We start from the raw sequence: 25,361 nt of genomic DNA, 5'->3' as shown, positions 1-25,361 counted from the left end.
ACTTCATTGGTTTGTGACTCTCCTGGCCAAGTTCTGCAGATCTCGGCCGGGCAGCTCTCCAAGCCAGAGAAGGTCTGTGACTGTAAATCCTCCCTTGAAAGACTTTGCTGGATGTGAAGGAGCAGAATTCACACTCAATTAATAAAAGGGTTTTTTGCCAGGACCAGGAGTTTGCTTCAGGCTCTTGGGAAGCCTCGGTGGGAACAATGAGAACTAAATAGCTCGAAATGGATCTATACTAGTCTTCCTTTATTTCTTTGTAAATTCAACACAAAAAATAGTTTGTCGCGGAAGCGACTGCCTGCGAAGGCCCCTGGATCGGGCCTGAAAACCGAAAGCAGAAGCAGTACACTCCGTCCCATAGCTGGATAGATCAGGTTGCCCTGCTAGACAAACACTTCAGCAAAAACACTTCAGCAAATCTCACCCCTTCTCCGTCCCTTTGGCAGGCTACTGTCCACCGCGTCCATCGGGGTCTGCGCCACGAAAGCTTTCAAGATATACGATCGGAGGAGTCTTTTTGATGCGGTCGCACAAGGCGATCCCAGCCAGTTGGACGATTTGTTGATCTACCTGCTGGAATCGCTAAAAAACCTGACTGATGCAGAGTTTAAAGGTGAGTGAGAGAACCATGGGTGTGCACCTATCAGAATGACAGAGTTGGAAGGGACCTTGTAGGTCATCTAGTCCAACCCCCCCCCCCACCCAAACAGGAGACATTGCACTATTTCCGACAAATGGCAGCCCAGTCTCTTCTTGAAAGCCTCCAGGGATGAAGCTCCCACAACTTCCGAAGGCAACTTCTGTTCCATGGGTTGATTGTTCTCACTGTCAGGAAATTCCTCCTTATTTCCAGGTTGAATCTCTCCTTGATCAGTTTCCATCCCTTATTCCTTGTCTGGCCTTCAGGTGTTTTGGAAAATAGCTTGACCCCCTCCTCTCTGTGGCAGCCCCTCAAATATTGGTAGATGCTCTCCTGTCTCCCCTGGTCCTTCTCTTCCCTAGACTAGCCAGGCCCAGTTCCTGCAACCGTCCATCGTATGTTTTAGCCTCCAGTCCCCTAAAAATATTTGTTGCTCTTCTCTGCAATGAACAAAGTGATATCTTGTGAAGACAACAATTCTCCAGAAAGATCCAGGTTGGATTTAGCAATCACAAGCAGTCTTCGACTTACGACCGCAACTGAGCCCCAAAATTTCTGTTGCTAAGTGAGACCATTGTTAAGCGAGTTGGCCCAAATTTCTTGCCTTAGTTGTTAAGGGAATCGCTGCGGTTGTTAAGTTAGTCACACGGACGTTAAGTGAATCTGGCTTCCCCACGGGCTTGGTTTGTCAGAAGGTCGCAAAAGGGGATCCATTCCTACTCCCACAGCCATTCCAAGGGTCTTCATTCCAAATTGCATAGCTAAACGTCTGTAGAGATTCTCCATCATCCAGGTCATGGTTGTCCCAAAGGGGCTTTTTTTTTCAGGAGTCAACTGGACTTTCTTAGTTATTTTTCTTTTGAAGACTTTTCACTTCTCATTCAAGAAGCTTCTTCAGCTCTGACTGGATGGTTGGGAAGGGAAGGATTTCTACTCCTTGCAGGCAGAAGGTCATTTGCATCCTTTTAGAGGGTCCTTGAGGCCACTTGGAGCGGTGATGGCTAACCTTTTTGTTAGCGCAATGCATGTGTGACCCTGCCGTGCCCCCCCCCCACATGCCCCCTGCCCATTTTTTGCTTCCAGGTTGGTGCAGGCAGCTTTCCATGCCCAAAACAGGGCAGGGCGGGGTGGGGGCTGCAAGGCTTCCTGCATCAACTGGAAGCCAAAATGGGGTGCGGGGGGGGCGCAAAAGCCCCCAAAATGCAATGTGAGTGTCCCCGCGTATGCGCCCCCAACCCCCGCGCATGCATGGCAGAAACCCAAAGATCAGCTGGCCAGTGGGAGGTATGTGCGCCAGGAGTGAAATGCTACCAGTTTGTGCCAATTCGCCCGAACTGGTAGTAAAAGAATACTAATCACACGTCTCACAGCCAAAAACGGGGGGGGGGGGGTCGGGGGGTGCTGAGAAACAAAGAAGGAAAGAAAGAGAGAGGGAGACAGACAGTCAGACAGAAACAGGGAGAGAGAGAGAGAGAGAGAGAGAGAGAGAGAGAGAGAGAGAGAGAGAGAAAGGAAAGAAAGAAAGAAAGAAAGAAAGAAAGAAAGAAAGAAGGAAGAAAGGGTAAGAAAGAAAAAGAAAGAAAGAAAGAAAGAAAGAAAGACACAGACAGACAGAAACAGAGAAAAAGAGAGAGAGAAAGAAAGAGAGAGAGACGGACAGACAGACAGAAACAGAGAGAAAGAGAGAAAAAGAAAGAAAGAAGAAAGAAAGAGAGAGAGACAGACACAGACAGAAACAGAGAAAGAGAGAAAGAAAGAAAGAGAGAGAGAGACAGAAACAGAGAGAAAGAAAGAAAGAAAAAAGGAAGGGAGAAAGTAAAAGTAAGAAAGAAAGAAGAAAGAAGGAAAGAAAGAAAGAAGAAAGGGAAGGAAAAAGCAGAGGAAGGAAGGATTACAAACCTGGCACTAGACGCAGCTTCAGAGAATAATCCAGGGCTGGAAGAGACTTAGAGGTCATCTAGTGCAACCCTCTACTCCAGCAGGACATTGTTAAAGTGAGTTTCTGTCTTTTGATCCCCCAGTTACATGACTATATAGCCACGCCCACCCAGTCACATGACCCTCACCACCACCAAGCCACGCCCATAGAACCGGTAGCAAAAAAATATTTAGATTTCACCACTGATGCGCGCATGCGCGGTGGAGCTGGTCTGGGGCGACGGCTGGTGTGCTTACGGAGAGGGCTCTGCCTGCCAGCTGTGGCAGGCGTGCCATAGGTTCGCCATCACAGACTTGGAGTTTTATCTGGGCTGTCAGGGGTCACCTGAGCAGTGCTACTGGTCCTCATGGTCTGCAATTTTTCCTCTGGAAATCCACTCTCAAGGTGCTTCAATGACAGAGAACCTCTACAGACTTTTAGCCGTGTACAATTTGGGATGAAGGCCACTCGAAGGGTTGCGGGAGAAGGAATGGATTTCCAGAGGGGAAAAAATATTGCAGGCTACAGGAACCATTTGCCCCGCTCAGCTCACCTTGTGGTCCCCTTTCCCCGTGATGTTCCTTCATGTTGAAGCCCTCTTTCCTTCTGGGGCTCCAAAGCGTGCCTTAAAATTGTGCCTTTCTGGATACCCTTCAATCCCAACCTCAGGCGGGATGGAAACTTCAGCTTGGCCCTCTCTGCCAATGAGGTGACAGGCTGTATGAGTTAGTAGGGATCTCAGAGGCCATCTAGACCGGGGTTTTTCCAATCTTGGCAGCTCTAAGATGCATGGACTTCAATGGCTGGCTAGGGAATTCCAGGCTAGGGAATTGAGGTCAGTATGGTGTCAGAATAGGAATGGATTTCCAGAGGGAAAAAATTGCAGACTACAGGAACCATTTTGCACCACTCAGTTGACCCCAAGGACACAGGTAAAGCTCCAAGTGGCCTCAACGGCCCTCTAAAAGGATGCAAATGACAACAAATGGAACTCGTATATAGGTATACCTTTAAAAGGACTAGTAATATGGACAATTGTTTTTGGGAATATAATTATTATTTTTTTGAATATATTTTTATTATTTTTACATTTAAAACAATGCAGTACCGCAGAGTCGAAGTGACCATACATTCACATTATACACAATTAGTCTCAACCATTAATAATTAGCCTACCTAGTGCATTTATCTATCCTTCTGTCCAATATATACAGTTTGTTCCAGTCTTTTCACCTTGTGTTTTGGAATATAATTATTCATGTCACGGATATTGAATGGGGTTTGCTGAAAAGCGGAAATACACCCCGCAAAATAGAGAGTGGAAGGGAGATAAGGAGAGGGAAAGAGAGAGACGGGGAGGGGGGGGAGAACAGGAGAGAGGGAAGCAGAAGGGAGGAAAAGAGAAGGAGAGAGGGAAGGTGTGGAAAGAGGGGAGAGGAGAGGGAGAGAGCAAGGAAGGAAGTAGAGAAGAGAGAGATGATAGAGGGAAGAAAGGAGGTAGAGAGGAGGAGAGAGGGAAAGGAGAAGAGTTGAAGATGAAATAGACTATCATATGGTGTATATGGGAAGCAGAAGAGCAAATAAAAATGGATGAGGCTTGATGGCAAGAGGAATTGATATATTATTGAATATTCAAAAAAAAAGTTTGTTAAGATGTAATGGTATACTTTGGATTATATGTGTGTCAGTGGTGGGTTTCAATTTTTTGTAGAACCTATTCTGTAGGTGTGGCCTGTTTTGTGGGAGTGGCTTGCCGGCCATGTGACTGGGGTGGGAGTGGCTTGCCAGCCATGTGACCGGGTGGGAGTGGCTTGGCTGTCATGTGACCGGGTGGGCATGGCCAACTTGGAAAATGTGGTGAAGCTCACTTAACAACGCTCTTGCTTAGCAACCAAAATTGTGGGCTCAATTGTGGTCATAAGTTCCCCTCCTTCCTTCTCTTTGAGAAGAGCTCCGGTTTCAAGCTGCTTGTGAAGGAGGAGGAAGGGGCAGAGGGAAGCTTTTCAGGAGCCCAGAGCAGCGCTGAAGCCAGGGGAAGGAGCGTTCCGGTACTGGGCCTCCGGAAGAACGGGTACTAGGAGGCACGCTAAATTTCACCAACCGGTACGCCCATACCGGTGCGTACCGGCTGAAACCCACCCCTGATTTGTGTTAAAAAATAAAAAAAACTTTTGGAAATTAAAAAATAAAAGGATGCAAATGACAAGCTGTCTGGAAGGAGTATCAATCCTTCCATTCCTCACCATCCAGTCAGAACTGAAGAAGCTTCTTGGATGAGAAGAGAAACGTCTTCAAAAGAAAAAAAGCAAGAAAGTCCAGTTGCCTCCTGAAAAAAAAGCACTTTTGAGCCTGCGTTGTCTTGTCGGGTGTCACCATCTTGACTCAATTCCGTGTCTCGATGCACAGAGCCCGACACCGGCAAGACGTGCCTGCTGAAGGCCATGCTCAATCTCCACAACGGCCGCAACAACACCATTCCCCTCCTGCTGGAGATCGCGGAGAAGACGGAGAACCTGAAGGAGTTTGTCAACGCCGGATACACAGACGGCTACTACAAAGGTAAAAAGGCACAACCGAAGAGAGCTGTTCCTCCTCAGGGTTTTTGGGAGATGAAGCCTGGAAGGGTAGACGGCGACCTCAGAGGTCATCAAGTCCAACCCCCTAGATCAGTGCAGCAGAGCTAGCCTTCAAATCATCTTCATTTAGTGACCTCATAATCCCTTGCGGGGTGGACTCTGGGCGGTTGAATGGAGCTGTGTGTTTCCTGGCCGGATGCCTTTCGTGTCGCCAATGCGGAGTTTTATTCGGCAGATATATTCTCATCGTTCCAAGAGAGAGAGAAAAATATCTGCCTCCACCTAGGATTGAACTCACAGCTTCCTGATTGTGAGGCGAGAGCTCCACCTCTAGGCCACCGCATCACTCAGAGATAGCCTTCAAAGGACACACATAATTACAATCATAAATCGTAATGGTCGTAACTCGGGCCGCCACTTGGCTGGTTTTTGTGGCAGCCATTAAACAAAAGCCACAGGTTTTTATGCCAATCAGTTTGGGTCCAATTAATAATAATAAATTAATAAATTTGAATTTATTAGCTGCTCCCTTTCCAGATAGGACTCGGGGCGGCGTACAATAGAACATATAAAACATAAAACATATGTACAAACACATAAACATACATATATACAAGGACATACATGCACGGAGGAGGTAACAAGTTACATCACATTTAGATTGAAACCAGAAGTTCTAATTTTGGACAAAATTAATCAAATGTAGTCACATAACCATGGGCTTCTATAAACCAGGCGCCGGGCATTGAAACTTTGAATCTGGGTCGTAAGTACCCCCAGGTAGACCTGTCATAAATTCCCATTAAGTGATTGGTCGTAAATCGTGGACTACCTGGACTCTACTTCTGCAGCAATCCCGACATCACCCAGCCTCTCTACCTGACACATTTCGGCCATGTTTTGAAATCAGAAAGCAAGTTTCCCCAGATAAAACATGAATCGCCTTGTGGCCCCCTTTCCGTGATGTTCCTTCATGTTGAAGCCCTCTTTCCTTCTGGGGCTCCATAGTGTGCCTTAAAATTGTGCCTTTCTGGATACCCTTCCCTTCAATCCTCAAGTGGGATGGAAACTTTAGCTTGGCCCTCTCTGCCAAAGAGGTGACAGGCTGCATGAGTTAGTAGAGACCTCAGAGGCCATCTAGACCAATGTTTTTCAATCTTGGCAGCTTTAAGATGCGTGGACTTCAATGGCTGGCTGCGGAATTCTGGGAGTTGAAGTCTGCAAGTCTTAAAGCCACCAAGAATAATTGTTGAAAAATTCCCCAGCCAGCAGAATTCTGGGACTTGAAGTCCACCCATGGCTGAGAAATTTTGGGACTTGAAATCCAGCCGAGCTGGCTGAGGAATTTTGGGACTTGAAGTCCACCCATGCTGGCTGGGGAATTCTGGGACTTGAATTCAACCCATGCTGACTGAGAAATTTTGGGACTTGAAGTCCAGCCGAGCTGGCTGAGGAATTCTGGGACTTGAATTCAACCCATGCTGGCTGGGGAATTCTGGGACTTGAATTCAACCCATGCTGGCTGAGGAATTCTGGGACTTGAAGTCCACCCATTTTCAAGCTAGCAATGTTGAGAAGTCCTGATCTAATGGGATTTGTCTGTGCAGGTCAGACGGCCCTTCACATCGCCATTGAGAGGCGCAACATGTACCTGGTCAAACTCTTGGTGAAGAACGGGGCAGACGTCCACGCGAGAGCCCACGGGGAATTCTTCCAGAAGATCAAAGGGAAGCCGGGGTTTTATTTTGGTAAAATCAGAAACCAAGTTTCAAATGTTTTTATTTAGAATAACAGAGTTGGAAGGGTCCTTGGAGGTCCTCTAGTCCAACCCCCTGCCTAGACAGGAAACCCTACACCCCTTCAGACAAATGGCTATCCAACATCTTCTTAAAAGCTTCCAGTGTTGGGGCATTCACAACTTCTGGAGGCAAGTTTTTCCATTGGTTAATTGTTCTCACTGTCAGGAAATTTCTCCACAGTTGCTTGTCCCAAAACATCTTAATTTGCCTTTTAAGAGGCTATGATTGATGCTTTTAGTCTCAATCAGCCTGAACTGATGCAGTTGGGAGCAGTTGGGTTGGACTAGATGACCTCTGAGGTCTCTTTCAGTCCTATAATTATACTGTATGTTCTATGGAGACCCCCCCACACACATACACTGGAGAGGCACCCCTCAACTTTCCACAAAGTTACCCTTCCCAATTCTCATTTTAACCCATCAAAATGGTTATAACTAGCAGCTGCCATCTGTTTAACCCCCTCGTAGAGGTAGTCCTGACTTGCAACCACTACTGAGCCAAAAGTTTTCCATTGTTAAGCGAGAAACATTTGTTAATTTTGCCCCGTTTTATGACCTTTCTTTCTACTGTTGTTAAGGAAACCACCGCCGTTGTTAAATTAATCACATGGTCATTAAGCAAATCCGGCTTCCCCATGGACTTTGCTTGTCAGAAGGTTGCAAAATGGGACTCATGTGACCTCCCACCCAACCCCCGGGCAATGCAACCGGCATAAGTACATGCCAGTTGCCAAGTGTCCGAATTTTTATCACATGACCAGGGGTGAGTATGCTGCAATGGTCGTAAGTGTGAAAAACAGTCATAAGTCACTTTTTTCAGTGCCGTTTTAACGATGGATGGATGGATGGATGGATGGATGGATGGATGGATGGATGGGTGGGTGGATGGATGGATGGATGGATGGATGGATGGATGGATGGATGGATGGAATAAATCCAAGCTCCAGCATGGATTTCAAAACTTTGGACCTGCAATTTTTTGCATTGTTCTAACTTTAAATGGATGGATGGATGGATGGATGGATGGAGATGATAGATAGATAGATAGATAGATAGATAGATAGATAGATAGATAGATAGATGATAGATAGATAGATAGATAGATAGATAGATAGATAGATAGATAGATGATAGATAGATAGATAGATAGATGATAGATAAAATCCAAATTCCAGCATGGATTTCAAACTTTGGACCTGTAATTTTTTGCATTGTTCTAACTTTGAATGGATGGATGGATGGATGGATGGATGGATGGATAGATAGATGATAGATAGATAGATAGATAGATAGATAGATAGATAGATAGATAGATAGATAAAATCCAAGCTCCAGTATGGATTTAAGATTTTAGACCTGTAATTTTTTGCATTGTTCTAACTTTGAATGAATGAATGAATAAATAAATAAATAAAATCCAAGCTCCAGCATGGATTTCAAATTTTGAATGTTGAACTTGTAGATTTTATCAGTTGCTACTGTAACTTCAAACAGTCAGTAAATGAACTGTTGTAAGTCGAGAACTACTTGTAGCGGGCTCCTCTTCGTTCGTTTTTTGGGGGGGAGGGGTCCTTAAAGTCGCCTTCAGTGACAGAGGCATCCTATAAATTTTATAACTAAATAAAGAATAAATACAGGTAATCCTCGACTTCCCACAGTTCATTCAGTGACGGTTCAAAGCTACCAGGGGCAAAAAGCGACTTATGACCATATTTCACACTTATGGCCTTTGTAGCATGATTATATCATCAAAATTGAGACTCTTGGCAACTGACTCACATTTACAACGGTCACGGAGTCACGCAATACCTTTCTGCCACCTTCCGACAAGCCAAGTGAACGAGGGAAAACAAATTCACTTAGCCACCAGGTTATTAAATTATCAACTGCACAGAATCACTTAACAACCGGGCCGAGAAAGGTCATAAAATAGGACAAGCCCCTCTTAACCAATGTCAGACTCTTGACAACGTAAAATCTGGGGCTCCGTCGTGGTCGTACGTCGAGGAACCACCTGGGGATGTTCGTTCTGTTCAAACCGAGCCGGAGGGCCTCCGTCGTTTCACCCGCCTCTCTCCCCGTTGGGTTTCGGCCTGCAGGAGAGCTGCCCCTCTCTCTCGCCGCCTGCACCAACCAGCTGAACATCGTCAAGTTCCTGCTGGAGAATCCTTACCATCCGGCCAACATCTCTGAGCAGGACTCAATGGGCAACACCGTCCTCCACGCCCTGGTGGAGATCGCCGACGACACCGAGGAAAACACCAAATTTGTCACCAAGATGTACAACGACGTGCTCATCCTGGGGGCGAGTATCAACCCCACCCTCCGTCTGGAGGAACTGGCCAACCGCCGAGGGCTGACCCCGCTCACCCTGGCCGCCAAGACGGGGAAAATACAGGTAGTCCTCGACTTATGACCTATTCGCTTAGCGACCGTTTTGGAGTTGCCATGGCACTGAAAAACGCGATGTCAGGATTCCAAATAGCATCCAAAATTAAATCTCCCACTGCCATGCTGTGCATTTCCACCCATCCAGTTCCGGTCAGGTGCAGAGGTGCAGAGACAAAGGGTGACCTTGGCTTTCTAGAAAGAATGTTGTTATGGCTACCTATCATCTAATTCCGTACAATCCCCACCTCCCATTTTCCCACCATAGAAAATGCAGAGTAGAATAATAGAAAGTGTGGCAGGCCAAAGATCCAAAAGAAAAGATGGCTGCATATACGTCCAATAAACCTAAACCTAACCTAAACCTAAATCTGACAAGCGAATTATGGTCACTTACAACCGTCGCAGCGTTCCTCATGGTCGCGGGCTCAAAATTCAGCCCCTTCCGACTCATGTTTACAACAGTTGCAGCCTCCCAGGGGTCACTCAATCCCCTTTTGCAACCAAAGTCAATGGGGAAGTGTGATTCGCTTAACAACGGTGTTGCTAACTTAACAACCGCACTGATTCACTTAACAACAACAATGGTTAGAAAGGCCATCAAATGGGACAAAGCTCTCTTAGCAACAGAAATTCTGGGCTCAACTCTGGTCGTAAGTGCAGGTTGGGCAGGGTTAGAATGACAGAGATGGAAGGGGTTGGGGAGATCATTGAGTCCAGCCCGCTACCGCGGCCTCAAATCCAAATAAAAGCATAAAATCCTAGAATGACAGGAAGGAGTTTGGGAGAACATCTAGTCCACCCCCGTGCCCGGTGCTGCGATCCGAACGAAAGCATAAAATCCTAGAAATGCAGCAATCCTCTTTTCTGAAATTGTCCTTAACTTACAACTGTAGCCAGAATTATTTGTAGGTTGTGGCAGTCATTCAGTGGGTCGCGGCGTGACCGTGCTTGATTTTATGAGGTGTTTTTTTTTGCAGCAGTCATTAAGCAAGTGCCAAAGGCGTTAAACAAACGCTGGGTTGTTGATTAAAAGAATGTGCTGATTGTTCAGCCAATCCATTTTATACAAGGGGTGTTTTTGCCAAGTGGCACTATCTATGCAGGTAGCCTCGACTTATGACCACCATTCGCCTTTGGTTGCTAAGTGAGACAGTTGTTAAGTTTCCCTTCCATTTTATGACAGCTGTTAAGTAAAACATTGCAGTTGTTCAGTTACTAACACGGTTGTTAAGTGAATCTGGCTTCCACATGGATTTTGCTGGTCAGAAGGTTGCAGAAGTAGATCTTGGTGACCCCAAGACACTGCAACTGTTATAAGTACATGCCAGTTGCCAAGCCTCTGAACTTTGGTCATGTTAGAAACTTGCTCTAACTACAGTGGTTTCCACCAAGGTCCTCTGTTTCCGGCGGGAACAGAGGTTTAATCCTATTGGTCGGAGTGTCTGACAGCTCCCTATAAAAGGGCTGCCGTCAGACTCAACAGGTCACATGACCACGCGGAATGCCGCAATGGTCGTAAGTGTGAAAAACAGCCATAGGTCACTATTTTTCAGTGCCGCCTGAACTTTGAACCTGTAGCTTTAATAAATAAATAAATAAAATGCTCCAGCCTCCTGCCCGTCTTCCTCTCGGCCCCAGGTCTTCGCCTACATTCTTCGGCGGGAGATGAAGGAGCCAGAATGCCGTCACCTCTCTCGGAAATTCACCGAGTGGGCTTACGGACCCGTCCACTCCTCGCTTTACGACCTCTCCAGCATCGACACCTGTGAGAAGAACTCCGTCTTGGAGATCATCGCTTACAGCAGTGAGACCCCGGTGGGTTGGAGAGGAGGGGGTTTCCTCCACTGCGCATTGCTCCCCGGGCGTTAGGACTGCGATTCAGAGATTTTTAGATTTTAGATTGTGGATTTTAGATTTTAGATTGTATATTTTAGATCATTTTAGATTTTAAATTTTTTTAAATAATTAGGTTTAGGTTTAGATTGATTTTTTAGATTGAGATTGAGATGTTAGATGTTAGATTTAAACATTTTAAATTTTAAAAATAATTTTAGATTTTAGATTTAGATTGAGATTTTAGATTGAGATTGAGATGTTGGATGTTAAGATGTTAGATGTTAAATTTTAGATAGAGATAGAAATCGATTTTGATTTTGATTTTGATTTAGGGTTAGGGTTAGATTGAGATTTTAGATTGAGATTGAGATGTTAGATTTTAGAGTTTAGACAGAGATAGAGATTGATTTAGATTTAAGGTTAGATTTAGACTGAGATTTTAGATTGACATTGAGATGTTAGATGCTAGATTTTAAAATGTAAAAATAATTTTAGTTTTAGGTTTAGGTTTAGGTTTAGATTGAGATTTTAGATTGAGATTGAGATGTTAGATTTTAGATTGAGATTTTAGACTGAGATTGAGATGTTAGATGTTAGTTTTTAAAATATAATATAATACAATACAATAGTAGAGTTGGAAGGGACCTTGGAGGCCTTCTAGTCCAACCCCCTGTTAGGCAGGAAACCCTATACCGTTTCAGGCAAATGGCTATCCAACATCTTCTTAAAGACTTCCAGTGTTTGGGGCATTCACAACTTCTGGAGGCAAGCTGTTCCACTGATTAATTGTTCTAACTGTCAGGAAATTTCTCCTCAGTTCTATATAAATTTTTAAAAATAATTTTAGATTTAGGTTTAGGTTTAGATTGAGATTTTAGATTGAGATTGAGATGTTAGATTTTAGATTGAGATTTTAGACTGAGATTGAGATGTTAGATGTTAATTTTTAAAAATTTATATTTTAAAAACTTTAGATTTAGGTTTAGGTTTAGATTGAGATTTTAGATTCAGATTGAAATGTTAGATTGAAATTGAAATTGAAATTGGTTTTGATTTAGGGTTAAGATTAGATTGAGATTTTAGATTTAGACTGAGATGTTAGATTTTAGATTTTATAATATAATTTTTTAAAAATAATTTTAGGTTTAGATTTAGGGTTAGGGTTAGGGTTAGATTGAGATTTGAGATTGAGATGTCAGATGTTAGATTTTGAATTGACATTGAGATTGATTTAGATTAAGGGTTAGGGTTAGGGTTTGAGATTTGAGATTTGAGATTTGAGATTGAGATTTTAGATTTTAGATTTTAAAATATAATTTTTAAAAAATAATTTTAGGTTTAGATTTAGGGTTAGGGTTAGATTGAGATTTTAGATTGAGATTGAGATGTCAGATGTTAGATTTTGAATTGACATTGAGATTGATTTAGATTAAGAGTTAGGGTTAGGGTTAGGGTTTGAGATTTTAGATTGAGATTGAGATGTTAGATTTTAGATTGAGATTTTAGACTGAGATTGAGATGTTAGATGTTAATTTTTAAAAATTTATATTTTAAAAACTTTAGATTTAGGTTTAGGTTTAGACTGAGATTTTAGATTCAGATTGAAATGTTAGATTGAAATTGAAATTGAAATTGGTTTTGATTTAGGGTTAAGATTAGATTGAGATTTTAGATTTAGACTGAGATGTTAGATTTTAGATTTTATAATATAATTTTTTAAAAATAATTTTAGGTTTAGATTTAGGGTTAGGGTTAGGGTTAGATTGAGATTTGAGATTGAGATGTCAGATGTTAGATTTTGAATTGACATTGAGATTGATTTAGATTAAGGGTTAGGGTTAGGGTTTGAGATTTGAGATTTGAGATTGAGATTTTAGATTTTAGATTTTAAAATATAATTTTTAAAAAATAATTTTAGGTTTAGATTTAGGGTTAGGGTTAGATTGAGATTTTAGATTGAGATTGAGATGTCAGGTGTTAGATTTTGAATTGACATTGAGATTGATTTAGATTAAGAGTTAGGGTTAGGGTTAGGGTTTGAGATTTGAGATTGAGATTGAGATGTTAGATTTTAGATTTTAGATTTTAAAATATAATTTTTAAAAAATAATTTTAGGTTTAGATTTAGGGTTAGGGTTAGATTGAGATTTTAGATTGAGATTGAGATGTCAGGTGTTAGATTTTGAATTGACATTGAGATTGATTTAGATTAAGGGTTTGGGTTAGATTGAGATTGATTTAGTCACTCACTCTTAGCCTAGCCTACCTACCTACCTCATAGGGTTGTTGTGATGGGGCAACAAGGAAGAGAAAAGTGTATTGGATATGTTCACCTCCTTCATTTCTAAAAAGAGTAAAAGTGGGATACAAATTCACAGATAAATAAATGTAAAATAAACCCTCGGGGAGCGGGGGGTGTCTCTTCTTCTTCCTAGAATCGCCACGAAATGCTCCTGGTGGAACCCCTCAATCAGCTCCTGCAGGATAAGTGGGACCGTTTTGTGAAGCACCTCTTCTACTTCAACTTCTTCATCTACACGGTGCATATCCTCATCCTCACCGTCGCGGCCTACTACCGACCTACCAAGAAAGAAGGAACGGTGAGACCATGCCTCCTTAAGCCTCCAGGGGCGTCGTCCCCCCCCCCCTTACAGGTAGTCCTCGACTTACGACCACAACGGAGCTTCTTGTCCTGCTTTCAGGTGCTTGGGAGAATAATTTGACCCCCTCTTCTTTGGGGCAGCCCCTCAAATATTAGAAGATTGTTCCCATTTCCCCCCAGCCCTTCTTTTCGCTAGACTTCTGTTCCCTAGCCGTATCGAGTTCCTGCAACCGTTCTTCATATATTGTACTCTTTAGCCCAGGGGTGTCCAAACTTGGCAACTTTAAGACTTGTGGACTTCAATTCCCAGAATTCCCCAGCCAGCAGAGCCATATTGATTTTCTGTTCTGTGCATGCGCAGAGCTCGCTGGGGAATTCTGGGAGTTGAAGTCCACAAGTCTTAAAGTTGCCAAGTTTGGACACCCCTGCTTTAGCCCCTAAGTGAGTTTTAGTTTACTTTAGTTTTAGCTTAGTTTAGTTTTAGTCTCTAGTCCCCTGAGCCAGAGGAGGGGCATCACATACTGTAACAACAGGTTTGCCCAGAACCAAAAATGTCAGCTCACGTGTGACCTTCTACCCACGGGCGAGTCAACTCGCAAAGCATCCTTGGCCTGCTCTCGAGTAGCCATAGGCAAGAGGGAGGGGGAACTGACGACGCAGCACAGCAGCCACAAACAGAAGCACATTCCACGCCTATCTTTCTCAAGGCTGTCTCCCAGGTTCCCCGCAGCAGCCGGAGCGGGGTGATCTTTACAGCCCACGAAAGTGCTCTGTGGGGGAACGTGATTTATGATACACCCTGGGAGGAGGAGTTGGGAGGAAAACAGGGTCATAAATGTGTCGTAAATTACGTGGGGTCAGAGCTGGCTTCACTTGGGTAGTCCCGACATGTTGCTCCTGATAAATAACTGGATTTCCTTTGAAGCTTGGCTCGAGACTCATGGATTAATTAGGGCATCTGTTCGGAACCCTGACAGTGCGTGGCATCGAAAATACAGTGATTATATAGGATGTGATAGCGCCAGGGTGGGCAGGAAGGCCTGGCTGCTGGTTAGAACGATCAGTTCTCCTGAACCATCAGCAGCCCACCTGAGCAATCAACCAACGGAACTACTTGCCACCAGAATTTGTGAATGCTCCAACACTGGAAGTTTTTAAGAAGAGGCTGGACAATCCTTTGTCTGACATGGTATAGGGCTGGGATGGCGAACCTTCTCGGCACTGAGTGCTAAAAAGAGAGTGCGTGCACACACACACACACACACCACCACCAAGTGCCGAAAATAGAGTACTTCTCTCACACGCTTGTCTGGACCACAACCAGGAAGAGGAGCTGCTCAGGGGACATGCGCGCACTGAAAAACGAACTTCTAGTTTCCGGCATGCGCATGCACGCCAGCCAGCCAGTCTTTCAGTTACTGATGTGTATGCACAAGTGCCAATCAGCTGGCCAGCACGCCTGCTGACACTGGAGAACAGAAGACCAGCTTTTCCGGTTTCTGGCACTACTTCCGTGCGCACAAAGGACACCTGATCGTCACGTGCACATGTGCGCCAGAAACCTGGAAGTGGAACAGGCGCACGTGCCAGGCAACATGGCTCCATGGGCCACGTCAGGCACGCGTGCCATAGGTTTGCCATCATGGGTATAGGGTCTCCTACTCAAGCAGAGGGTTGGACTAGTCTAGAAGACCTCCCAAGTCCCTTCCAGCTCTATTATTCTCTGTTCTATGTTGAAGCTCAGTGATCAGTGATTTTTCTGTTCGGTGGTCCTGATATGCCTGCATTTTCACACTGTGCCTCTGCTTGCTCTCCGTTCACAGCCTCCGTTCACTTTTCATCACACGAGCGGCGAGTACTTCCGGGTCACCGGAGAAATCCTGAGCGTGTTGGGAGGCGCCTATTTCTTCTTCCGAGGGGTAAGAGTTTGAACCAGGCCCCCAGTAGGCCCCTCTCCACCCTCGTCCACCCATCCAGCTCTGGTCAGGTGCAGAGGTGCAAAGACAAAGGATGACCTTGGCTTTCTAGAAAGAATATTGTTATGGCTACATATCATCTAACTCCTTACAACCCCCCCTCCCATTTTCCCACAATAGAAAAGACATAGTAGAAGAATAGAAAACAAGGGAGCAAAAAAGAGAGACTGGTGCACAAATTTCTAGGACTCATCCATTCATGCCTATAGGATCAAAAGCTCGCAAATATATGTAGTCCTCGACTTACAACCACAGCTGAGCCCAACATTTCCATTGTTAAGCGAGATGGTTGTTAAGTGAGTTTGGTCCATTTTTGCAGCCTTTCCTGCCAACGTTGTTAAGCGAATCGCTGCATTTCTTAAGTTAGTCACGCGGTTGTTAAGTGAATCTGGCTCATGAGACTCCAGAACACGGCAACTGTCATAAATACGAGTTGTTTGCCAAGCCCCTGAATTTTGGTCATATGACCACGGGGATGATGCAATGGTGGTGAGAAAAACGGTCATAAGTCACTTTTTTTCAGTGCTGTGGCAACTCTGAACGGTCACTAAACGAATGGTTATAAGTTGAGGACTACCTATATATATTCCCATCAGGATCCAGAGGTGCTATGGGAGAAAGAAATGACAGAGGTCCAGATGTTAACCCCAGCCGCCACTGATCCTTCTCTTATTGTCTGCTTAAAACAATCACAGTGGCGGGATTCGAATTTTTTTACTACTGGTTATGTGGGCGTGGCCTGTTGGGTGTGGCTGGGGAAGGATACTGCAAAATCCCCATTCTCTCTGCATTCCAGGGGAAGGATACTGCAAAATCCCCATTCCCTCCCCACTCCTGGGAGAAGGAGACTGCAGTATCCTCATTCCCTCCCAATCAGCTGGGACTCGGGAGACAGCAAATAGATGGGGGCGAGGCCAGCCAGAGATGGTATTTGCCGGTTCCCCGAACTACTCCAAATTTCCGCTACCCGTTCGTCAGAACCAGTCAGAACCAGCTGAATACCAACTCTGATGGGTCTAGAACAGTGGTGTGTTCCTCTCCCCATCGCTCCCGTTACGGTGTCACTGGGCCACGCGTCCTATTGTGCACACACCCAGCTGCTTGTTGGAGCTTGCGCAGGTGCCGCACTTGTGTCACTGCGTTATTTTGTTTGCCAGCTGTGCTTAAACTCTAAGACATACAGTAGACTGATCTGACTCTTATCACTAAGCTCACGGCGCATGCACAGACACATTCTTTTTGTTCGCTGGCCAAGAAGGGAGGCAGGAACGTTGCCAAAATGTAATCATTAGCTAGTAAGTTTCGTTTTCATTTTCTTTACAATAAATTGTGTTTCTTAGAATATATCTCGGGTTTATTTTTCTTAATTATGAAGTATACTTCAAGAAAAAAACACGGTTCATCCCTCATTAAATACAATTACCCCAGGAGGGGAACAGGGCTGAATTTCCACCCTGACACTCTGTGCGTGCTTGCACAATTGGCCGGTTGCTTTAAAAACTGGTATAGAACGCGGGTGGGTGGGTGGGCCAAACGGGCCACCCGTCCACCTGCGTTCTATATCGGTACGCTGTCAGCTGCTCCCGGCTACTACCGATACAACCGTACTGGGCCATACCGGCTGGAACCCACCACTGGTCTAGAACCAAGCATGGTACCCTCCTCCCCAATCTAGCAAGAGAGACCCCCTTGCACACAACTTTGGAAAATACAATGCAATAGTAGAGTTGGAAGGGACCTTGGAGGTCTTCTAGTCCAACCCCCTGCCTAGGCAGGAAACCCTATACCGTTTCAGACAAATGGCTCTCCAACATCTTCTTAAAGACTTCCAGTGTTGGGGCATTCACAACTTCTGGAGGCAACTTCTGTTCCACTGATTAATTGTTCTCACTGTCAGGAAGTTTCTCCTCAGTTCTAAGTTGCTTCTCTCCTTGATTAGTTTCCACCCATTGCTTCTTGTCCTGTCCTCAGGTGCCTTGGAGAATAGCTTGACTCCCTCTTCTTTGTGGCAACCCTTGAGATATTGGAAGACTGCCATCATGTCTCCCCTAGTCCTTCTTTCTCTTAAGCTAGACATACCCAGTTCCTGCAACCGTTCTTCATATATTTTAGTCTCCAGTCCCCTAATCATCTTCAAAAGTTTCTCATCCCATCTTCCTTCCCTCTTTCTCTCTTTTTCCCCTTGCAGATCAAGTATTTCCAACAAAGGCGCCCGTCTCTGAAAGCCATATTTACCGAATGCTACAGTGAGCTGCTTTTGTACGTAACTCAGAGACGTGCTTTGCTTTGGGGTGGGGTGGGGGGATGATGGGGGACTCTGAATTTAGCTAGCTTTTTTCTTTCGGTTCTGTGGAGTCCTTGGTGCTCCCTTGGGGGAGCTTGGGGCGGGTGGAGTTGCTTGCAGATGTTTCGCGAACTAGCTGGATAATTCATCCAAGAAGGGAGTGAAGTTTGTGGAGAGGAGGAGGAGGAGGAAGAGGAGAAGTATGGGGTCTTTAGTGCTTTCTGAGCTTGGTCCTTTCTTGCAGACGTTTCATGACCCAACTTGGTAACATCATCAGTGCTAGGAGGGAGTTGGGTTTGTAAGGAGGAGGAGGAAGACGGGGGGGGGGGGGAGAACTGTGAGGTCTTTGGTGCTCTCTAAGCTTGGTGGTTTTCTAGCAAACGTTTCATGACCCAACTGGGTAACATGATCAGTGCCAGAAAGGAGGGGGATTGTGGAGAGGAGGCGGGAGAGGAGGAGGAGAGAGAAGAAGACAACTGTGGGATTTTTGGTGTTCTGTGAGTTTGGTGGTTTCGTGCAGATGTTTCATGACCTGTCTAAGTAACATCATCAGTTCTAGAAGGGAGGGGATTGTGGAGAGGAGGATGGCGACTGTGGGGTCCTGGGTGCTCTCTGAGCTTGGTGGTTTTCTTGCAGATGTTTTATGACCCAACTAGGTAACATCATCAGTGCTAGAAAGGGAGGAGGAGGAAGAGGAGAATTGTGGGGCCCTTGATGCTCCCTTAGCTTGGTGGTTTTCTTGTAGATGTTTTATGACCCAACCAGGTAACATCATCAGTGCTAGAAGGGAGGGGGTTGTGGTGTAAAAAAGCAGAAAGGGAGGAGGAGGAATAAGGGAAAGGAGAAGAGAGGAGGAGGAGGGAGGAGGAGGACTGTGGGGTCCTTGGTGCTCTCTGAGCTTGGTGGTTTTCTTGCAGACGTTTCAATACCCAACTAGGTACCAATATCAGTGCTAGTGAATATGGGAATTGCAACCAACAATCATTAGGTCTCAAACTGCAAGCAATAGAGACGAGAGTTTCCACCTGTTGCCCCCAATTAGCCTGAATCTGAAGGAGATGCCCGTCCGTCCCTCTCCTCCTCTCTCCCTCCCCTTCTGCTCCCTCCAGCTTCGTCCACTCGGTCCTCCTGCTGGGCTCAGCCGTCCTCTACTTCAGCAAGCAGGAAGTCTACGTGGTACTGATGGTGTTTGCCCTGGCACTGGGCTGGTCCAACCTGATCTATTATACCCGGGGATTTCAGCAAATGGGCATCTATTCCGTTATGCTGGAGAAGGTTGGTCTGGAAGGGAGGAGAGGGCGGGGCATGGGAAGCTGCTTCGGACTAGGAGGTGCTCAGATTAGGAGGGCATCTTCAGATTAGGAGGTCAGAAATGGGTCATGGGATTAGGAGGGCAAAAAGGGGCCATGAGATTAGGAGGGCAAAAAGGGGGCATGGGATTAGGAGGTCAGAAATGGGTCATGGGATTAGGAAAGCAGAAAAGAATGTGGGATTAAGAGGGTATCTTCAGATTAGGAGGGCAGAACTGGGCATGGGATTAGGAGGGAAGAAAGGGGGCATGAGATTAGGAGGGCAAAAAGGGGGCATGAGATTAGGAGGTCAGAAATGGGGCATGGGATTAGGAAAGCAGAAAAGAATGTGGGATTAAGAGGGCATCTTCAGATTAGGAGGGCAGAACTGGGGCATGGGATTAGGAGGGCAAAAGGGCGCATGGGATTAGGAGGCCTTCAGATTAGGAGGGCTTCTGATTAGGAGGGCAGAACGGGAGCATGGGATTAGGAGGGCTTCAGATTAGGAGGGCAGAAAATGGGCAAGGGATTAGAAGGTTTTTAGATTAGGAGGGCATCTTCAGGTGAGGAGGCAGAAAAGCATCTGGGATTAGGAGGGCATCTTCAGATTAGGGGCAGAAAATGGGCAAGAGATTAGAAGGTCTTCAGAGTAGGAGGGCACCTTCAGATTAGGAGGGAGAAAAGAACATGGGATTAGGGCTTCACATTAGGAGGGCAGAAAATGGGCAAGTGATTAGAAATTCTTCAGATTAGAAGTCACCAAAAGAACATGGGATTAGGCGGACTTCAGATTAGGAGAGTAAAAAAGGACATGGGGTTAGGAGGGCTTCAGATTAGGAGGGCGGAAAATGGGCATGGGGTTAGAAGGGTTTCAGATTAGAAGGGCATCTTCAGATTAGGAGGCAGAGAAGAACAGGAGGGCATTCAGATTAGGAGGGCATTTGATAGATTAGGGGGGCAGAAAGGGCCTTCTGATTAGGAGGGCTTCAGATTAGGAGGGCATCTTCAGAAAGGGCCTTTAGATTAGGATGAATTGAATTAGCTTCCAATTATGGTAAAAATACAGCACAGATTAAGGTGTTTCAGATTAGGAGGGCATCTTCAGATTATGTGGGCAGACAGGAGAACAGGATTAGGAGAGTTTTAAATTAAGGGTGCAGCATCCGATTATGAGGGCAGAAAGGGGGCCTGGGGTTAGATGTTTCATATTAGGAGGGCATTTTCAGATTAGGGAGACAGAAAGGGGCATAAAATGAGGTGGGCTTCATATTAGGAGCCCTTCAGATTATGACACTTTCAGATTACCTTCTGATTAGGAGGTTAGAAAGAGTTAGGTGCTTCAGATTAAGATGTTTTCAGATTAGGGCCTTTTTAGATTAAGATATTTTCAGATTATATTCTGACTAGTTGGATAGCCGTGCTTCACTACAAAACAATGCGATCGGGCTTGATACTTAAAGCTTGAAACATGTAGAATGTGTAACTCCTTAGCATCATAGCGTGTTAATATAAGGTAACTGGCAGTTGGAACAGCTCTTTTCAGGTGGGGAGAGGGAGTAGAATGTATAAACTCCCAGTCTGCAGACTAGATGAGTCACATGCTGGCCACACCCGGTCTAGCGAAGGGACAGCATCAGAGCATGTTAAAATAAGGCAACTGGAACAGAGTTCCTTTCAGGTGGGGAAGGGGAGTATAACGTCTAGCATCGATGGTAGCATCGATTAGCATCGAGGCGTGTTAATATAATACTGTGTAAGAAATGCTAATGATCTGACGGTCATTTCGACAAATCCTTTCTTAGCGTGCATCTAGAAGCCAAGAGAAAAATACGTGCCAAAATTTAAGTTTCTAGGCTTTACCGGTTCTGGAGATTTCGTGATGAATGAGTGGTATTTGGCTGATAGATAGATAGATAGATAGATAGATAGATAGATAGATAGATAGATAGATAGATAGATAGATGATAGATAGATAGATGATAGATAGATAGATAGATAGATAGATAGATAGATGATAGATAGATAGATAGATAGATAGATAGATAGATAGATAGATAGATAGATAGATAGAAGATAAATAGATATGAGAGAGAGAGAGAGAGAGAGAGAGAGATATGGAGTTAGAAGTAGGTAGGTAGGTAGGTAGGTAGGTAGGTAGATAGATAGATAGATAGATAGATAGATAGATAGATAGATAGACAGACAGATGATAGATAGATAGATAGATAGATAGATAGATAGATAGATAGATAGATAGATAGATAGATAGACAGAGATGATAGATAGATTAGATAGATAGGTAGGTAGGTAGATAGATGATAGATAGATAGATAGATAGATGATAGATAGATAGATAGATAGATAGATAGATAGATAGATAGATAGATAGATAGACAGACAGACAGAGATGATAGATAGATTAGATAGATAGGTAGGTAGGTAGGTAGGTAGGTAGGTAGATAGATGATAGATAGATAGATAGATAGATAGATAGATAGATAGATAGATAGATAGATAGATAGATAGATAGATGATAGATAGATAATTTAATTAATTAATTAATTAGCACTTCTAGACCGCCCCCTCTCCCAAAAGGGACTCGGGGCAGTGTACAGTCCATATCAAAAACATCATACATAATAACAATTAAAAATTATTAAATGGATAAATACATAAATAAGAGGAGGATAAAATAGACAGAACTGTAATTGCTAAATAAATAATTTAAAATATACAAAGTTTAAAACCCCAGTGTCTTATAAAATTAAGTCCCCTAAAAAACCAGTAGGAAATATATGCCAGGAGGTAGACGTCAAAGAGAGGCACAGAATTAGGCGCTTCAGATTAAGGGGGCATCCAGATTAGGAAGGTAGATTCAGATTAAGAGGGCGGAAAGGGACATGGGATTAGGGGCTTCAGATCAGGAGCAGTGGTGTGTTCCGGATCCCATCGTAACTGGTACGCTGTGACGAGGCCAGGCAATAACCTCAGGCAAGTGCGCTGCGATGCCCCAGCTGCTTGGCTGAGGTCCCACAGGCGCTGTACGCTGTGCGTATGCGCGCAATTGGCCCGTTTCCCTCAAAAAGAGGTAAGGAACGCGGGCGGGTGGGTGGGCCCAACAAAACACTGTTCCAGTATGGTGGCCGCTGCTCCCAGCTGCCACCAGTACACTCGTGCTGGGCTGTATCGCCTGGAACCCACCATGATCATGAGAGCTTCAGATTAGGAAAGGAAAATGGACACAGACGGGCCCTCCTGCCCCTGCTTTCCTATTCCGCCACACTTGGAAGGGACCCCCCGCCATTTTCTCCTCTCCTTGCAGATGATGCTACGAGATCTGGGACGTTTTATCATGGTTTATCTACTCTTCCACCTGGGATTTTCGACAGGTGAGGGAGGGCCTGCCTGAAATGGGGAGCGGGGGGGGGGGGGCAAGGAGGAAGAGGCAAGAGCAGGGGAGGGATTCAAATATTTTAGCAACTGGTTCTCTGCCTGGTTGCTGGGTGGGCGTGGCCATGGTGGGCGTGGCCTACTCGGCCTCCAGCACCGCAGGATGTGGCGTTTTCTCCCTCCCCAGGCCCAGGAGGTATCCTTCGAGCCTCCGGGACTGTGAAAACAGCCTCCCCCAGACACCAGAGACCCTCCGGAGGCTGAGAACAGACCCGTTTCCGGACTTCCGGAATGTCTGTGAGGCCTGTTTTTCGCTCTCCCAGAGCCTCAGCGCGCGCTCTGCACTTACCTGGCATCCAAAACGGGCCACGTGGAGAGGGGAGGGGTAGGCGGGGCCAGCCAGTCCTTGAAACTACAGGTTCAGCGAACCAGATGTAAAATTAGCATCCGCTTTGCTTGAACCAGTCCGAACTGGCTGAATCTCACCCCTGGGCCAGAGCTACACCAGGTCTGTGCAGTCACTCTAGATGACCACTGAGGCCCCTTCTGAGGCTCACCCGCACATCTTTTGCCTCCTTTCCCGCCACCGTGATATGTTCCCCTTCGTGACAGCGGTGGTGACCCTTATTGAGGAAGACGATGGGCGTCCAGAGACCCCTCCACCACCGGAGATCTGCCCGTGTCCCGTGAAGGCCCGCCCGTCCTACAACAACCTCTATACCACCTGCCTGGAGCTCTTCAAGTTCACCATCGGGATGGGTGACCTGGAGTTCACCGAGAACTACCGCTTCAAATCCGTCTTCATCATCCTCTTGCTCTTCTACGTGGTCCTCACCTACATCCTTCTCCTGAACATGCTGATCGCCCTCATGGGCGAAACCGTCAACAAGATCGCGCAGGAGAGCAAAAGTATTTGGAAGCTGCAGGTGGGTTGTTTCCCCCCCCCCATCCCACCCCACGCCAGGGTTCGGTTCTGGGGTTTTGTTATTTTATTTTATTATTTTATTTTATTATTTTATTTTATTATTTTATTTTATTATTTTATTATTTTATTTTATTATTTTATTTTATTATTTTATTTTATTATTTTATTTTATTATTTTATTTTATTATTTTATTGTATTATTTTATTTTATTATTTTATTATTTTATTATTTTATTTTATTTTTAATTTTTTTAATTTTTAATTTTTTTAGCCTTGATAATCTGATTGGAACCTGCTTTTTTCCCCAATCTATTTTATTTTCTTTTATTATTATTATTTTATTATTTTATTATTTTATTATTTTATTATTTTATTATTTTATTATTTTATTATTTTATTATTTTATTATTTTATTATTTTATTATTTTATTATTTTATTATTTTATTATTTTATTATTTTATTATTTTATTATTTTATTATTTTATTATTTTATTATTTTATTTTTTTATTTTTTTATTTTTTTATTTTTTTATTTTTTTATTTTTTTATTTTTTTATTTTTATTTTATTTATTTTATTTTTTTATTTTATTTATTTTTTTATTTTATTATTTTATTTTGTTTATTTTATTTTTTTATTTTATTATTTTATTTTTATTTATTTTTATTTTTTATTTTTATTTATTTTATTTTTTTAATTTCATTTTATATGTTTATAGTTTTATAGTAATTAGGGAATGCTGCAACGGTCATAAGTGGAAGGACCCCATCGTAAGTCCATTTTCCTGTACCGTTGTAGCTTCGAACAGTTGCTAAATGAATGTTCATATAAGTTAAGGGCTACCTGTATTAACAATAACAATAAACCCGCATGACTTTGGTTTGCAAATTGGGGTCTCCCTCGCAGGGATAATTTTACTCTCCCTTGTTTTTGCACACAGCGAACTATCACTATTTTAAACATCGAGAACAGCTACTGGAACTGCATCATTAACTCTTTCCGGTCCGGGAAGAGGGTTCTGGTGGGGACCACCCCAGACGGCAAGGAAGATTATCGCTGGTGCTTTCGGTAATTGCTGTTCTAATTATTGGAGGTGGGCATCTTTCCAACTGGTACTACGATTGTACCATCAAAACACTGCACAGCAGGCCTATGGAAGGTGGTCAGTCTTACGAGGAAGACCAGGCTGTAAAACATCAATGATAAGCTAATTCAGGGGTTATCAAACTAAAGGCCCACAGGGTGTTTAAATCCGGCCCGTGAGGCTGGCCTGGAAAATTCTATTCTGTTCTGCTTGGTTCTGTTCTGCTCTGCCCTAATTCTGTTCTGGTTCTGTTCTATTCTATTCTACTCTACTCTACTCTACTCTACTCTACTCTACTCTACTCTACTCTAATTCTGTTCTGTTCTGTTCTATTCTGGTTCGGTTCGGTCCTATCCTATCCTATCCTATCCTATCCTATCCTATCCTATCCTATCCTATCCTATCCTACTCCACTCCACTCTACTCTACTCTAATTAGACAGAGACAGAGAGAAAGACAGAGAAAGAGACAGACACAGAGAGAGAGATACAGAGAGAGAAAGAGAGAGACAGAGAGAGAGACAGACAGACAGAGACAGTGAGAGAGAGAGAGAGAGAGAGAGGCAGAGACAGACACAGACAGACAGACAGAGAGACAGAAAGACAGAGACTGACAGACACAGAGACAGACACAGACAGACAGACAGAGA

General features: G+C 44.2%; 1 protein-coding gene across 1 annotated transcript; it reads left to right on the top strand.

Moving 5' to 3' along the window:
* Positions 1 to 417: 417 nt before the first annotated feature.
* Positions 418 to 24,700, top strand: LOC309382404 (transient receptor potential cation channel subfamily V member 1-like; the record flags this gene model as incomplete). Its single annotated transcript, XM_081971924.1, has 12 exons — positions 418 to 616; positions 4,968 to 5,120; positions 6,745 to 6,885; positions 9,035 to 9,333; positions 10,965 to 11,141; positions 13,598 to 13,762; positions 15,588 to 15,683; positions 17,929 to 17,999; positions 19,134 to 19,299; positions 22,636 to 22,702; positions 23,316 to 23,629; positions 24,569 to 24,700. Coding segments are annotated over 12 exons (1,980 nt in total), but the record flags the coding sequence as incomplete, so codon positions are not given.
* Between the last annotated feature and the right edge of the window lie 661 nt (positions 24,701 to 25,361).

The sequence above is a fragment of the Natrix helvetica genome (assembly GCF_964273705.1).
Source record: "Natrix helvetica genome assembly, contig: HAP1_SCAFFOLD_366, whole genome shotgun sequence".
NCBI classification, from domain to species: Eukaryota; Metazoa; Chordata; class Lepidosauria; order Squamata; family Natricidae; genus Natrix; species Natrix helvetica.
Note: the sequence above shows the minus strand (reverse complement) of the source record. Positions and strands in the feature narration are given on the sequence as shown.